Here is a 16,865-nt window from a genome sequence, read left to right as displayed (position 1 = left end):
CTGCAAGAGGACACTTTCAAAATAAACTATGAGGCCAGAGAAAAGAAAAATGTTCTAGCTTACGATAGGCTAAAGCAATGGGAGAAGAATTTCACAAAGAAATATGACATCCTTGATACTTTATGAGAGAGACTGACATTTTATCTATTTGTGTCATTAATTTGTTTGTTGTCATGAATGATCCCCAAACAGAAAAAAAGTAGTAATTTTTCACTGTGTGGAATCACAGAGATAAATAAAAACAAACTTTTCCTTACGTTTAGGTATTATACAGTACATATTTTAACTAATGTCACACAGGTTAAAAATCATGTGTTTTCCATTTATTTAAACACAGCTGTGCACGTGTTCAGATTGTGTTCTCTTGGGGTGTAGTGTCCTAAATATTTACTTAACTAGATAAAACACACTCCTAATCATTTTAATATGCATCTCCTTTCACTGCATGTGCATGTGTATGTGTAAGAGACAAAATAACTGCATTTAATGTTTGTGTGTTGTCCTCTGTAGGTTCTGGTTTCATTTCAGGCATACCAAGGTTTATTGCAGTGTAACACAGGGATATGATTGACAATTGCCCCTTTGACTGCACAAAACAACAAGCATATGAAGCTCATTACTACAATGAAGTCAAAGAGCAGAAACAAAGCAGCAATTTGAGCTAGAATCTAAACGAATGAAGCACAGACTTGTGGTGCGGTGGGTGTCCCCTTGTTTTAAGACTCAAAAAACATAAATACAAAATTATGTTAACAATTTCAACAAGCATGTTTACACGCACATCATTTTCCAATTAAACTCTGTGGTCTGGTTAAGCCTTTAATCTGGAATAAAAGTAAATGTAATAGAATCTGTCTCTTTTTTTTGCTCCAAAAATGATCTGGATAGCTTGATTTCTTAACAACTGCACATACCTCAAGTTGTAGCGCTGATAATTACTTTCATTTTGACATACGAAATTCAAAATTACAATTCTCATAATATTTATTTCAGCTGTCTTAATATACTAGAAACATGCATTTGCCTAATCCAGTTATGACAATAAGGTTAATACACATATTAACCGTCTAAACGCTATCATTGAGGTTGTGTGTCAAATGCGCATCCATAGACCCGAAGGGCCTCACTTTGATCGATTGTGCGCATATGTATGCTTTCCGCAGGGAACGGGACTGTACATACTGTATATTCATCTGTACTCACGATGGTGAATGATCCCTTTCCCCTTTTGTGTGGCTACTATACTAAGAGAGTCTGCTCACTGGCACAGATTTCATTAAAATAGCAGCATTCACACCGGGCCTGGTGTTGCAAAAAGGAAGACATTTAGTGGAATTGGAAGGAATCCATGATATTAAACAGTAGATAGGATTGTGGAGCAGCAGGAGTAATCATGCAGGGCAGCAGGCCACAGGAATGCAAATCATCCGCGCTGCTAGAAGTTAAGTTAGCAGGTGGCCTCCACTATTCATTGGACGTCAACACTCTTTTTAGATCGTGACCACATAACATCTGGGTGCCCTGGCCACAGGTTTCAATTCTGACTGTTTCAGTCTCTCAATAAAAAATAAAAAAAAATCATATTTTGATCAGATGAGGTCAACATTTGCCTGCAAATTTTTGTCAGTATTTAATTTTCTAGCAAATTCATGGTGTTGAGTCAACTGGTAGAGACAGACACAGAAAATTAGTTTGAAAATAGATTTAATGACATACAAACACTGTTCTAAAATAATAAATGCAATACTTTCCAAAAAATATATTACTCAGAGCACTAATGCATGTTCATGTGTATGAGTACGGGTCCAAATAACTGCATTTTTACCTCTGTTTGTGTATTCTCCACTGTAGGTTGTGGTTTCATTTCAGGCATAGCATAGTTTATTGTAGTGTCACAGAGGGATATGACTGACAATTGATCCTTTGACTAGACAATTCAACAAGCAAGGAAGAAGATATATAATAAGAGAAATATTTGCTATTATATATATATATATATATATATATATATATATATATATATATATATATATATATATATATATATATATATATATATATATATATATATATATATATATATATATATATATATATATATTGCATATCCACCCACTGATATCTTAAGCAAACTAAAATGCAACAGTATTTATGGGTTGCAATACTTTTGGCTATTTGAGGAAATGCATATTGTATAGTCCTGGAAAAAAAATCAGTGCTTTTACAACAACATTATACGATGATTTTAGTTAACAAAGAAACACGTGTTTGTTTAATTGCTTGCAAAATCCAATATGGCTGTTTTCCCCACTATTAAAAAAAATGTAATTAGGTGATTTAGAGTTTAAGGCATTGACATTTCTTTTGTTAAATAGCAGCAGTTCTGTTTTGGAGTGGTTGCTCATGAACTTGACATGTAATCTAAAGAAAGGAAATTATACCTGATCCTGTAAAACTCTCTCTAACTGGCCTAACTCATTAACATATTCTCAGAAAAAAAGCAATCAGCTATGGATCTGTGGTAAAGAGTGGTAACTTATCTACATCTCTCGTATTAAAAAACGGTATTACAAAACAAAGCCAAATAAATAAGAGGAACCATGAGCTAATATATACATAATACTGTACATCAAATGTCAAAAACTATTTATTTTGATATGTTATTCCAGCAATATGACATAGAAGCTCCTCAATGCCCTTAATGACATCCACAGGACCTCACCACCATATTCCTGTACTTCTTCAGAATTACATTTGAGCTGTCATCAAAATACAGCACCGATATGGCATTTAGTTTGGTCGGTGCACAGCAAGGCTTTGGCACATTATCAGGAAACATTAGATGGACCTATGGCGAGAAAAAAAAAAAAGAATGTATTAAATGTGGGACTGGATTTTTTTTCATTTAAGGTCTAATTTTTTGGAGCTGCTACGATGCTTTTTTTTATTTAAATACTCTATGATGAAGCAAAAGAGGCTTACCAAGGTCTGCACAATCGCATGGTTTGTCGCATTCATGTGTGCATTGAGTGGAAATGAACATTCTCCATCACAATAAAAGGCTGCATAGCCCTCTGGAGCAATAATCCAGTCCTAAAATGACAGAGAGATAGAGATGAATTCTCTGGCTGAATGAAGCAATCACGCTGTGCAGTCTTGTAATTGATTGATGTCTTGCGAGCCGCCACATGTGTTTACCTGCCATCCTAAGTCGCGGAAGCTCACATAAAGTTCATGCTTCTTGCAGGCTTGTCTCTGTTCACTGGTGTTCTGATCTAGATAACAGCAAGAAAACGGACGTTGAGCCTTCAAACACTGAAGTAGTCGTGTTGTTTAGTCTAGGAGTGTGTGTGGGCTCAGTGTGCTCTATGTTTGCAGCTGGCAGGACGTCTTTGTATACAGACTCTGAATGCAGTAAATACTCAGTAATTTGATGGCAGAAAAGACGCCTACTTTCAGAAAACATCAGGTTAGCTCAGCAGGTATTTCTCATGTGAGTCATCTAGAACTGTGCAATAAAACAGCTGCTGCTTATTAAATGCAAATGAGCGATGTTGTAAGTGATTAATACAAAATAGTCTACAGAAAATATGACAGGTATCAATGAAATAGTGACATGACTCTAGGCATGCCTTTTACACCATTTTGACTGACAAGTAATGCGAGCCACAGTTCATTTTGTTTTCACCTGCAATGGTTTATCTGAAACACATAATTAAATCATATAATGGCACAACATTCTCCATAAACACCTTCTTACAATGTGCCTTGAGTGTCTTTAGTAGATTTGATGCCACTAACCTGACACATTTCGTAAATCTAGTGAATAGTTCAATAAGTTTGATCCAGTGATCAGACGAGAGGTTGTGAGATCAAGAAACTGCTGTATTTTTTTATTTATTTTTTGTAACGTATGTGCATGAAGAAAGTGAACTGTAGCTGTTCTGTGTCTAGTGGAAGCTAGAAAAAGGAAAAGCATCGCTTACAGCACCTCTGGATAATTTTACCTCCACTTTTGAGAGCTGGCGAAGATTTCTGTTGTGTTTTGCTTTTGTTTCTGTTGTGGCTCTTCCTCTTGCTTCCTGTGGCTCTTACAGAACGGAGCAGAACCTCACTGGCTTTAAAAAAAGCAACCAGGAATGGTTGTTTGGACTGAGGTCCGGTCCTTCCGATGATGCCAGCAGATTTCATGTTGATGCTTCTACCTGAAAATCAAACAGATGTATGCATCCGATTAAGAGATCAACGTTAGACAAACAGCCGGGATCAAGGCATGAAAACCTCTTCCTGGGTAGCAAAATCATCACAACTATTTATGACAGGTTTCCATGTTCCACACAGATACTGTAGTGATTGTGTACATGTCAAAATGAGAGGGAGATGGCTGAAAACATATCCTAAAATGCAGACAACTTCATGGCATCAGGTTCCCATTTAAGAAAGAGGAAACACTGGGCGTAGTCGTGACTCAAAGATGATACTTTTGTGAAGTCTCACGCTGCTAAACGAGTCTGTTTTTAAGATAATATAATGAATATGTCAATGGAAATAACACCAGCTGCATTTCATGTTCTTTATTTCCAGTAAAATGAGTATGCAGCAATAATCAAAACAATAAAGCGCATACGGGAAAGAACACTAAAATGTAGCGCTGTCTTTAAAGTGACCAGATGTTTATCATTCAATAAATTACCCATCAAATTATTTACATAGAGCAATGGTAGTCTGGCAGACATTTATTGTAAAGCTCCACTAAATACAAAACACATCCCACATTTGCAGTTCCGCATATTTAAACTAGAGTTTCCCGTACAATGGTGTAACTCTCTACATAAACAATGCATTATTACAATGCTTCACTGAAAAAATCAGTTAGGTCGTCCTGAATCAGGAGTAAATTTGTCATACAGCTGACATTCAAACCACGTTGGTTCAACAATATAGAATTGTTTTAAACGATGCCACACAGGTGGAGTAATAACTTATGTTAATTCATTGGTTTGAGATTTAATTAATGCCAAGTTATTCTAAGGGCTTTTTGTTATCTGCTGTTTTATTGCTGTATTTCCAGATGTGTGTTTCAATTGCAGGTTGCCTCTTACATCACACAGTCCCCTACAACACATGCATGCTCTTAAAAAACAGTATGTTATATTTTTTGACATACTGAAGACACAGAATTAAATTTGTTGAAGGAAAAAAATAAGGAAATATACTGCATAGATTGTCATGCATGTAAACTAAAGACCATGAGCTACAATCCATGTCTTATTAATGACAGATTGAAAGCTATATTTCTAAACAGTTTTTTTTTTCTGTGATACTATTTTCCAATGGAACTATGATTTTGGGAAACACCAAATTATTGAACTACTGTATGCTGGTACTGATGGAACTCATGACCATAGTTGGTTTACAATGCTTTTGGGGAATGTACCCCTGGTTACTAATACTAATACTCCAATTTGTTATGACTCATCTTTACAAAGTTTGAACTGCACAAGCATACAAGCAAACACTTGCTATACAATTTTACTCTATAACTAGTGCACAACTTGGAAAATTGTAAAAAAAAAAAAAAATGTTTGGAAAATTGATCATTGACCAATGGAAATTTCATGAGCATTCCTCAATCAGTCATTTCCCTAGCAAAAGTAGATAATAATGTGTGCAGTGCCATTATCCTTCACAGAGCTGGGTCATAACTGATTATATGTAATCTGGATTACATAATCAAATTCCAAAAATAAAGTACTCATAATTTGTATATTGCATTTTATTATGCTCATAACCAGATTACAGTTACCTTTTATGGATTACATGATTACATATTATTCACACAATGGCAGTAAGTTATTCATAATTTATTTCGCCATAATTCCTCTTTTCTTCTCCTTTATATGTTCGTTTCTAAACATTCTAACGTGTATTGTATAAATTAGGTTTGACTATATCCACAATATAGAATGGCCAGGTAAATGTCATGCATATAAATCTGCAAACCAGTATAAGAAAATGTCATGGTAAGTTTAAAACAAGTTAGATTCAGAGTAATCTGAAAAGTAGTCACAATACAGTAAGTAATCAAGATTAAAAAAAAAAAAATCTATCCATTGCGTTCCTCTGAATGCATTCTCTGACACAGTGTAAACTGTGTGATTGTGCTTATTTAAAGCACAGATGAGCCTGTCTTACCGTCAGTGGTCTCTACGCAGAGCTGTAGGCCCATGTTCTGCTGCGGGTTCAGGACCCAGTGATTACTGGTGGCCGTGATGTCAAACACCAGCCACCCCCCATCAGTAGCACGGATCTTTTTGGAGTCCAGGAGAAATGTTTCGGCATCCCTAATGAGACAATAAGAATGCACTTTGACAATGAGATTTACATTATATTTTTGAATATAATATTTCACTGTCCGCCACAGATAGATGAATGTTAAACTGTAATGACATGTTTAAAATCCAAGACGAATGAGTTGGATATTGCTAATTGCAGTCATTCTGCATCTTAATTAGCAATGTTGATTATAAGATAGAAAAACAAATATTGAAACGAGTGCAACCAAATTTTCTCTCAGCCCTTCCTTTTCATCTCGACCACAATTTTGTCAACAAGCCATTTCTGTTCATCTACTTAACTGAGGTTTCAAAACAGCACATGGGCCACACAGTGAGACAGCGGCCCTGATCCCACAGACAGGAAAAATGATCAGAGACAGTGGCACGTCCCAGCATGCCGCATTGTGGGTGAGCGCAGCACACCACCGCATTCTGTGTCCCTGTTACAACTCAATACAAACTCATTTTCTTTTCAACTTTGGCGTGACCAAGCCAATACAACTGTCATAAAAGTAGGTGATCTGTGCATCATATACACTGACTTCAAAAGACAGAGAGAGATGAAAACAGACCCTAATACAAGTTCTCAGAACTCAGCAAGTATCATGGAATTCTTTGAAGTACCTTGGAGTTGCATGTGAATGCCATGGCTAATGGTAAATCATTCAGTTCCACAGTACTGTGGTGTTGCCATCTGTTAAATATTCTGATTCCACTATTGAGCACTTCAAAAAGTGCAAACCCAACCCATGAATAATTTGTCCTAGACCAAATATTCTAAACAAAAACAATGGTATTTTTTTCTTCTTTTTTGTAATTTTTTTTTTTTTTTTATTAGAGGACTATTTTTCTTCTTCTTTTTTATTTTCTTTTTTTTTTATTAGAGGACTATCTGTGAAAAACGTTCTTCTGAATGTTTATCTTCAATTGCACTTTGCCATGTGAACAACCAGTTGCAATTACACTTGAGCCTTCAGTTCAACATAACACATTAAAAGTTCTTGGTTCATTTCCATTTGGACACTGACTTGCAGTTTAGTGAAAAAGTCAAGCTCGATTCAGCCAGCGAGTGAGTCATCAGACTGATTCACACAAATAGTGAACTTATGAGTTTCAGACTGATTTATGAGTCAGTTCATTAAAACAATTCGGCTCATTAGAGTCACTTGCGAGTTGGACTGCATCAAACTGTGAACAGCCAGAGAACAATGCACTAGTAACATGCATAGTTTATTTACCATGTCGTTTGCTTTCATTAAATGCAGATTTTCTTTGCTGAACAGAAACTGAACTATAAATTTTACTAGTTTTCAATAAGTAGTGTTTCTCAATCCTAACTAGTATGGTATCAAAATACACAATACTGTTTTGTAAAGGTGTAATGTTTTGTTTACCTCCATGTCTTTAACACTCACAGTGGGCATGCATTGGCAGGCTATAAGAAATGAGTGCTAAGCTATGAAACACTAAATTCCACTAATCACAGGAAAATCACTGTATGGAGACAGGAGTGAATGTGTGAAGTTGTGGGACACGGACGCCTCATAAACAGGGTACCAGGGTCTCTGATAGCAAAATACCATTATAAACCCTTGTTTCATTGCCCCAGGAGAGCCGTATCTCTGCTTAAATGTTACAGCTGCATTCGTTCATGGTGAGAAAAGGCCCTGTCTATGGTGTGCCCATGTATGACTCAAGATAAGTCACGGCTCTCAATCTAGATAAGAAGACCATTAGAACCGTGAAGAGGCAGGTGGGCACAGACTCACTTTTAGGAAGCTTTGGAAGTCCCTTGATGCAGAGGCCCTCTATTAAGGCCAGATGGCCCTGTCTGGGCTGCAAGCGCTCTGACAAGCAGTCGAGATACGCAAAGAGTGATAACTGATGGACTTTCAAGACTTTCCTAAGTGCTGGAAGTTGCAAATGAGCTGTTAATGGAAAGCTTTATCCATGGCCATTACCAGCAAATATATCTGGTGAGACTGAGGAAGAACAGGTTTGCTTCGCTTTATCGGGTGAGCTCTGGTTATGCTAAATTTTTCCTAGCGGACAAGAGGTGGTCTGAATCTTACAGAACAGAGTGGACTGATGTCATGGTCTTTTAGTTGAGCCCAGATGGCTATATGCAAAAAAAAAAAAAAAAAAGAAACGCCAAGCTCGGGTAGTTCTCTTAAGAAAAATGTTTCCATACATCATTCCACAATGACTATGCAATCTTTCTTTGTGAATTAAGGGCACAGGTTGGACCTCCCGTACTTAAGACGTTGAGAAGGACTTGTATTACCATTCTAACTCAAACCTTACTGAGCTACACTGACATGAGTACTGTAATAATCTCCCATACTGACTTGAAACAAAATTATTTTGTAGAGGTGTATAGCTGGAGATAACTTAAAAATGTATCTGAAAACATATGAAATGTTATTTCTAAGAGTTTTGTTCGTTTTTCCTGGACATTTCTAAAGTTCATAATACTTGAATGCGCTGAAGGTGAACAGATTTAGCTTGCTGTGCAAAATAGAGTGCTCAAGTCTGAGGATTACATAATAACAAATCGTAGTAATGAATAGATAGATTTAAGGCAGGAGATGGGGTGACGGAGGGATGCTGGAAGAGTCATCATGGTAGTGAGGTACGCAGCTGTTTATATACTCTTGCATAACGATTGACAGGATCAAATGGACTAGCTCCTCCTCAACCTTCCATAAAGTAAATCTTCTTTGTGGAATACTCAGAATGATAAAGATACCAGCAAAAGCAATGATATTAGTTACATATTAATAGATCATGTAGTAAATATGTTTGCTCACAGTCGTTGTAAAAGTAAAACTTGAAACACGTGTTGCTGAATCATGTTACACAGCAAGTTCCAAAATATGTAACATTAATATAAAAATATTTTCTGAATCAGTCAGATGAATAATCCGAGATGTTGTGTACCACTGTCAGTCTTTCAATGGTGACAAATGACAGTCTTAAAACATCCTAACGCATTCAGTTTAATCGTCACAAGGGAAACCTCCAGACAGACTCCAGTCTCACTCGTGTAAACAGGATGTCCTTTTATTTTCCGCTTGATTGCCTGCCTAAAGTGTTTCACAGACCAGGCAGAGCTTTAAGAGACTGTCCTACGGGTTTAATTGGAAGTCAGGTTTAAATTTAAACTCAGTGTGTTACTCTGGGGCAAAAACTGCTGCTGATGCTTTGTTCAGCTGTAAAAGAGCTGTTTCAACACAATAGTATTAGTGTGTGTAGTGTTTTAAGTATGTGTAATTTATTGTTCATTTATACATTTTGAGGGAATAGTGTAATGTAAATGCCCTGGTTTGTGATTTGAGTATGTTGTGATATTTCATATGTTGATATTGTTTATGGTGTTATTGATGTTGATGCTGCAGAAACGGTCCTGCAAAGGGACAAATAAAGAGTACTGCTACTGTATTACATTTGAAGACATACAAATGTTTTCAAATCATCTGAGTTTCACAGAATTGATATTTTAATTGATGCAGCTGCAAACAAATGCATTCTCTGATAATGTTTCTCCATCAAGTCCTGCTTTGTGATTGTGTAAACTAAAGTAGCTCGGACAATTTTGATTCAGACCAGGTATAACATTTGAACGCTGCTGTTCAAAAATGTGTTTTCTAAAGAAATTATTATTACTCTTATTCAGCAAGAACAGATTAAATTGATAAAAACAAAATTTTCAATTGTGAAATGTATAATGCTACACAAGGTTTCTGTTTAAAAAAAAATGCTGTAGTCTTGCTGTACAAAAAAAGTATGTTTCAGAAAAAAATATAAGCATAAAAATCAACACTTTATAGAATGATTTCTGAAAGAATATGTAACACTAAAGACTGGAGTAATGGCTGCTGGAAATTCAGCTTTGATCACCGCAATAAATTACATAGTACAGTATATTTAAACAGAATACAATATTTCACAGTATTACTGATTTTATTGTATTTTGACCAAATAATGGTGAGCATAACTTTTTTCAAACAGTATGGTGCCCCTCTATTTCTTTAGAGTGTGCCAGACCTGATGGAGTTTTTGTATTTTTGGCATGTTCTTTTTAGCAAGAAACATGATCTTTTTATTTATTTATTTTATTTTATCTTTTTTTTTTTTTGGAAACTACACCACAGGTCAAAAGGCATATTTACTCATTCTTTATTACTACCATCAATTGAAAATATGAAATAACACAAGAATGGGAATGATGCTGTTACAGAGAAAGGATCTAAGTATTTGAGGTTCTTCGTTCTCTCTCAACCAGCTTCTTGAAGTTAATTCTGTGATGCTTTTTAAATGGATTTGAAGAAGTTCATACTGCATGCATTAGACACTTATTGGCTGCTTTTCGGTTGCTCCATCTGCTCCAACTCATCCAGGCATTTTGAATAAGATGTTGTGAGGAATTTACTGAGAACTAATTATGACTGCTAGGAAGGGCATTTTAATCGCAGGTGCTGTTTGTGTTCTTTTATTTCATTGCATTCTGTAAAAAGTCATTAAAGGAATGTGAAATGGGGAAAGATCTCACCTGTTTGGATATTCTTTGATGACTTGGTATATGGTGACCTTGAGTGTGATGTTCTCATATCTGACGTGACTTTGATCCTTATAAATCCTGAACTCGGCGGCGGTCACTGCCTCATCTTCTGGAATCTGAGTCAGGTCGAAACGAAACTCCCTGTAGTGTCGTCTGTGATGGGAGAAATCCTTATCCCGCTCGACTGCACGGAAACACAAAGCGCACAATGACAAGCTGCACGGGACTCGTTTGTTTCACACTGTAGGATGGAGGAAGACAATCGCAAACATGTAAAGTGTCAGGAGCTGCTTTCTTTAAAAAGTCATTCATCAAAGTCGTTAACATACCACACCTAATCCAAACATTAGGACTACCAACAAAAGCAGTATCCAGTCCATTAAAGCAGCCTTCTAAGCACAGGTACCTAAGCCCTTCCCTGTATGCTCTGTTCATGATGAATGGGTTGTCAGGTAAGAAAAACAGGCCTTCGCTAATAACACACTGCGTTAGCAGAGAAACACAGATGAGACACACATTTCGAGTGAACAATGTATCAAAAGGTTTCTACTCCAATAATCTGACCTCCCAAGATTCTCATTTCTAATCTGCTGCAAATACCATGTGGGTGAGACGTTAATATCACTGTCTGAAATTTAGTGCTACCTCCTAAAAGTGTCCTAAATCGTAGAGACCTTGACGAGCAAACATTTTTGATATATCGGAGGAGCCTAGTAGATAAGGCTTTCTCTATATATCTAGAAACTGCTTGGCCAGATAATGATGAAGCATTGCATTCAGTGTTTTAACCCTTGAAAAGGCCTCTGAACATTCAGTACCGCTGAGAAACTATGGTTATGCTTTTGTAAGGCAATAAAGAAACAGATAAGCAGGTTTGACTCTGTCATTATTACAGAACATTCCTACATAAAAACCATTTTAATTAGAATAGATGTTTGAGAGGGGAAAAAGCAATGGCATATCAGAAGACGCTGACAAAATACTGTACTTTTACCATTAATGGACATGTCAACTAGTTGGTAGACATCAAACTGCTGGGTTTGTCAAACTAAACACTCACTGTTGGTATTACTGAACTACAAAATGCAAATCAGCAAAAGGGTTGAAGAACAATATAAAAAATGAGCTTCTTTTTGTGCTTTTTCCATGTAGTCTGCAATTCTCATTTCTGTCCTAAAACATGCATAGAGTGAAATACAGACAAACAGCACTGCTCATGAAGCAGCGGAGCTGAAGTGCATTTGCTCTGTGGTGCCGGTGAAAGAGCGCAGCTCGGCTTCTCTGATAGGTTATCTACAGTGAAAGTCTGTAGTTACTTAACACGGAGAGGTCAGAGGGCAGGCCACAGTTACACCAGCTGGCCAGACTCAACTTCAGCATCCTGGCTGCTAATTAAGAACAGAGGATGGGGATCTAGTGCTTTCCGGCCAATACAGAGATATTATTGAATTAATTCAGTGCATTCATTTCAAGAGATCAATGGAGAAGTTAAAGTAGATTTTGCCTACATGGCAAATGGAGGCTTAAGCACAATCTACATTTGCACTACTCATACTTTACTGTTGTTGTTTTTTTTTCTGTACTATGAGTGTATGTTTTGATCGTTCTACCGTAGACAAGCTGCTTTCTTAAACCAATGAAATACAGCATCGATGGGTTTTTACGACATGCAAGGCTGCAACGTATCCAGGATCCTTTTAGCACTTTAGTCTCATTGTACATTGAAAGAGCTGCAGCGCTTTGAAAGCAGACGCTGTACATGCCCTCATTCTCCTGAGTGAAAACACATGGAGCGCAGTTTAAGGTGATGATGGGGGACTCTACCTTAACACACACTTTTATTTACTCAGCCATGCCATATCTGAGGCCCAAACTGTGTTTATACTAAACTCCTTTTTGTATTTTTCAGGCAAATCCATACAAGATTTTTGTGATTCATATGGGTGTAGGATTTTTAGCCTCTCCATAAACAAAACAGCAATCTTTAAAAGCATGTCATTTAATGGAAAAACAAGCAAAAATACGGCTAAACCAGCTTCTAACGGATAAATTAGATTAGCAAAGAAAGAAAAAAGGCACTAGCTACTGGCACCAGATTCCCAGATCTAGACCAGAAGCAGACTTTCTTCAAGCTCTTTCCTCTGCTTAACTACAGGAAGTAATTAAAGCAAATTATCCTCAGGTCAGACAGTCACTTGATAAGTTTACATGAACTGTGAGGTGAGAGGTCACAGCCACTGAAGTTGTATACAGTTCAGTGTACACTTATCGTCTTATCACAGCATTCTTCAAATAATGGCAAAAAGCATTTATTACTAACGGCAGGATATTAACAAACCCTGCATGTCCACGTCCTTCATGATTTGCTTCACTTTTTCTACTCACTTCGCTACGGTATGTGCATGTATGCTTTCTAAGAAATATATTCTGATATAATGAAACTCTTTATAGCCACATTTTTATTTTCCCTCTAACCTGCAATTGCCTCAGAGTTTCCAGTAACTAAACAGTCCTATATATAAACAGTTTATAGAGTTTTCAAGGACAGTGTAAATGGAGGACTATATTCCTGTAATGTGAAGAAGAAAAAAAGAAGAAGAAAAAAACACCTGCTATTTTAATACTACAAAAGGCAAAACAAAAGGCACTATATTAGAAAATAAATGAATGAAATAAATGAATGATCTATGGCATACATATTAATTCCTTAAAAAGGCACACACGTTTGCAAGGAACTAGCAATAGTATACAGCTGTTAAATGACAGTAATTATTATCAGACAAACTTGCAAAAATAGTTTAATAGAAAACTATGATAACTTAAGTTTACGACATCAAGTGAAACAGGATATATCGATGGCATTTCCACAGCATAGTTAAGCAATGTACTTAAATTCAGTGAAAACAGCATTTTTGTTATTTTCGAATGAAATGTTTTCACTTCAATAACCAGAAAAAAATGGACATCATCTAAATCTACTGTTTTTGTTAAACAAACCATGTAAGAAGCTTGTTTACTCAGCTCAGCCCTTCTAGACTCCCGTGCGTCTACTAAATTCAGTATGCTATAATTTAACATTTTATAAACTTGGTGAAGCAATAAATCTGTAATATTGTGACAAACGAAAAGGTAGCTGGCAATTATAAATAATTACCATTTAAAATCAGGAGCTAGGCTGTGATTGCGTTCTCTCTGGAAACGAGCACATATTTTAAGTTAATTTAACGTGTTCTGATGTCCGAGGCCCTTTAGCTCAAAACATAGCCGTGTTAAGCATCAAATTGGCATTTCTTAATTTGCATCACTTTGTAAAAAAGAAATAAAAACTAAAGTTCTCATTCTCCCACAGGAACAAATAAAATAAAATAAAACAATAATAAAATCTCTCTGACCCCTGATATAAAACATGAACAAATAACATTTTCTGACTGACATAAACTCCGCAGAGATGTAGCCTTATTTGTATTTATTTTAATACAGTATGACACCAAATAAAAGCAATGCCACTATTCTAAAAAGTAAATCAATGTATAGAGATAAATAAATCGGGTTCGTATCCAGTAGTCTTTTCGTGCTGTTTGGATTTGACAAATGTGAAATGACACTACAAATATTAATATTTTACACATGCAACATTCATGTGAATTTGAACAGAACAGCAGGATTAAATACTGACACACTTTAATAGAAAACCCTGCCACCCAACTAAACGTACCCAGATTGACGAAGCTCATCACCATATCCGCGTCATTGAGAAAGTTGGTGTCTTGCGCGGTGGCCAAAGGCGGGCTCTGACTGGTCAAGGGTGTCGCGCGGTACGGCTGCTGCGGCGCGCTCGAGTATCCGTGTGGAACCACAGACGCGCCTTTACGCGCTTTCCCAGAGAGCATCTTCCCCAGTGTCGCGTCCTCTTCCTCGGTCGTCATCGCGTTGTACAGGTCCAGCATGTAGAGCGGTGCAGAAGACGACTGTTTACCCGGGGAGAAGGGCCTGGGACGGTGAGGCAAGCCCAGGATGGAGAGGATCTCTCTCTGGATCTCTCGCCGCTCGTGGTTACGCAACCGCCTGTAAATAAAGCTCGAATGCACATGGTTGTCTCCTAACCCGCACTGAACGCCGTGAAGAAAGCCGAGACAGCTCCACAGAAGTCCGAATGTTGGCGCTCTCATCTTTATCTCTCAGGATGATGCTTTCACCAAGCGACTGCTGGGTTGATGATGGTGCTCACCATGGTGCACCATTAATAGCAGAGTTTGTTCAAGTTCGTTACTGATCAAGATTTTTATTCCGTGTTTCCTCTCAAACCTAGAATGAATTTCTTCTCAGACTTCAAGGTGATGCCTCAGGTCAGCTGTTGCTTGCGCCGTGCAACATCTTCACTACTGTCATTGACTTGAATTGAATTCTGAACTGAATTGTTTAACATCAAACACGCAATGTAGAAATGGAGAGAAACGACTTACAAAGCACCTGCGCATTTACTCGAGCGCCTGGAAACAGAAGCGCGCAGCCTCAGGAGGCAGTGCATGAACTAGCTCAAGTTGTGCATGCACCGACAGAAGACTACATCCCTGAAAAAGTGTTGAAAGCCGTAGTCCGTCCCACACTCTCGAGGGTTTGCATCAACCTCTAGCGGTCGTATATAAAACATCGTTGACCTGGGGCATGAATGCAAGCTCACCGTGAAATGAGAGACACTTGATATATGAGACCTTTCGTGATTAGTCAAAGGAGAAGTCCAGGCGGGCAAACACCTGTCAGATTAATTTCAACGTTGCTCGCTCTATTGGCTTATATTCGAGTTCACGACCAACGAGAGAGAGCACTTTCCAAAGTAAAAAGTTTGCTATGGCAGTGCCATCATCTGGACTTCTGGTTATTACTGTTTCAACTTCTACAATGGCAAACAACTTCATTTGTGAGACTTCTACCAACTTAACTTTGTAAAATTCATTTGGATAAACGCTGGGCTCGTTGTGACATCTACAGGATATATCTATCTATCTATCTATCTATCTATCTATCTATCTATCTATCTATCTAGTCGTGTTAAAATTCATGAAAGTGAATAATTTTAGGTTATCTCAAATGAAAACCTAAAAGGCAAGTCTTACAAGGGAATATCCAAAATGTAAGAAAAGAGTAACAGCGACATCTAGGAATGGAACTCAGAATCAGTGCAATTGCAGGAGAGCAGCATTTTTAACAGTATTTTTTTTTTTTTAGTAGCGTTTAGCTTTAATGGTTAATTTGTGCGGTACCATACTGTTGTGTTACCATTTCAACAGTCTTTTCAATCAGTAATACTCGAGTGGAATAATTTGATTGGATCACCTGTTACCTAAACTATGTAGGATTTATCACAGGATGTGCCTCATTGTAAGAATGCTGTAAATCACATGCTGGGAACTTTAGTATACATTTCCCACATAATAAGAAATATTTTTGTAATTAAGCAAAAACAGCAACAACAACAAAAAAATAATAAAAAAAGGTTTTAATTAATGTTATCAAAAGTCATTCAAACATGAAGGTAAAAAAAGAAAGAAAATCACTGCAAAAAATAAGAAAGCACTCTCACAGGAAAAGCTGTAACTGATATTAGTTCTTATATATATATTAAAAAAAAAAAAAAATGATACATGTATGGGAATGTGAGCTTTATTACACTCTACTAGACAACCTTTTTCAACCAAGGGTTAAAAAATGCTTTCAGAATTGTGTCTTCATGACAATTTGCTGTAGAGAAAGGTGGATTAAAATGCATATAATAAATTTGTTTAATTTACCTTTTTTTTTGTTACATTTAATATAGATATTATCGAATCACACTCACATTTGAAATCTGATGTGTAATAAGGAGTTCCCACGTCTATGGAAAACCTGAAATATGTCAGAGAATCATAAACTGTGATTTAATAAGGCATGGGTATGAATAAAATCATACAAATTTATATACTGGATAT

General features: G+C 36.8%; 1 protein-coding gene across 1 annotated transcript; it reads right to left on the bottom strand.

Annotated features, from left to right (window-relative positions):
• Nucleotides 1-1,687: 1,687 nt before the first annotated feature.
• On the bottom strand, nucleotides 1,688-16,839 carry bmp5 (bone morphogenetic protein 5). The gene is made up of 7 exons (XM_052571701.1): nucleotides 14,615-16,839; nucleotides 10,891-11,083; nucleotides 6,196-6,344; nucleotides 4,008-4,205; nucleotides 3,199-3,275; nucleotides 2,983-3,093; nucleotides 1,688-2,848 (listed from the first exon to the last, which is right to left on the bottom strand). Exons 1-7 carry the CDS (start codon nucleotides 15,066-15,068, stop codon nucleotides 2,699-2,701), a joined length of 1,332 nt encoding a protein of 443 aa, XP_052427661.1. The 5' UTR covers nucleotides 15,069-16,839; the 3' UTR covers nucleotides 1,688-2,698.
• Nucleotides 16,840-16,865: the final 26 nt, after the last annotated feature.

Source organism: Carassius gibelio, chromosome B13 (assembly GCF_023724105.1).
Source record: "Carassius gibelio isolate Cgi1373 ecotype wild population from Czech Republic chromosome B13, carGib1.2-hapl.c, whole genome shotgun sequence".
NCBI classification, from domain to species: Eukaryota; Metazoa; Chordata; class Actinopteri; order Cypriniformes; family Cyprinidae; genus Carassius; species Carassius gibelio.
This window is presented reverse-complemented; position numbering and strand designations above follow the sequence as displayed.

Coding starts and splice junctions, on each gene's coding strand:
- bmp5 (XM_052571701.1), bottom strand. CDS start 15,068: ATGAGAGCGCCAACATTCGGACTTCTGTGGAGCTGTCTCGGCTTTCTT. Junction 4,206..6,195: donor CTGCGTAGAGACCACTGACG/GTAAGACAGGCT, acceptor TTTGATTTTCAG/GTAGAAGCATCAACATGAAA. Junction 3,276..4,007: donor GCCAGCTCTCAAAAGTGGAG/GTAAAATTATCC, acceptor GCTGTTATCTAG/ATCAGAACACCAGTGAACAG.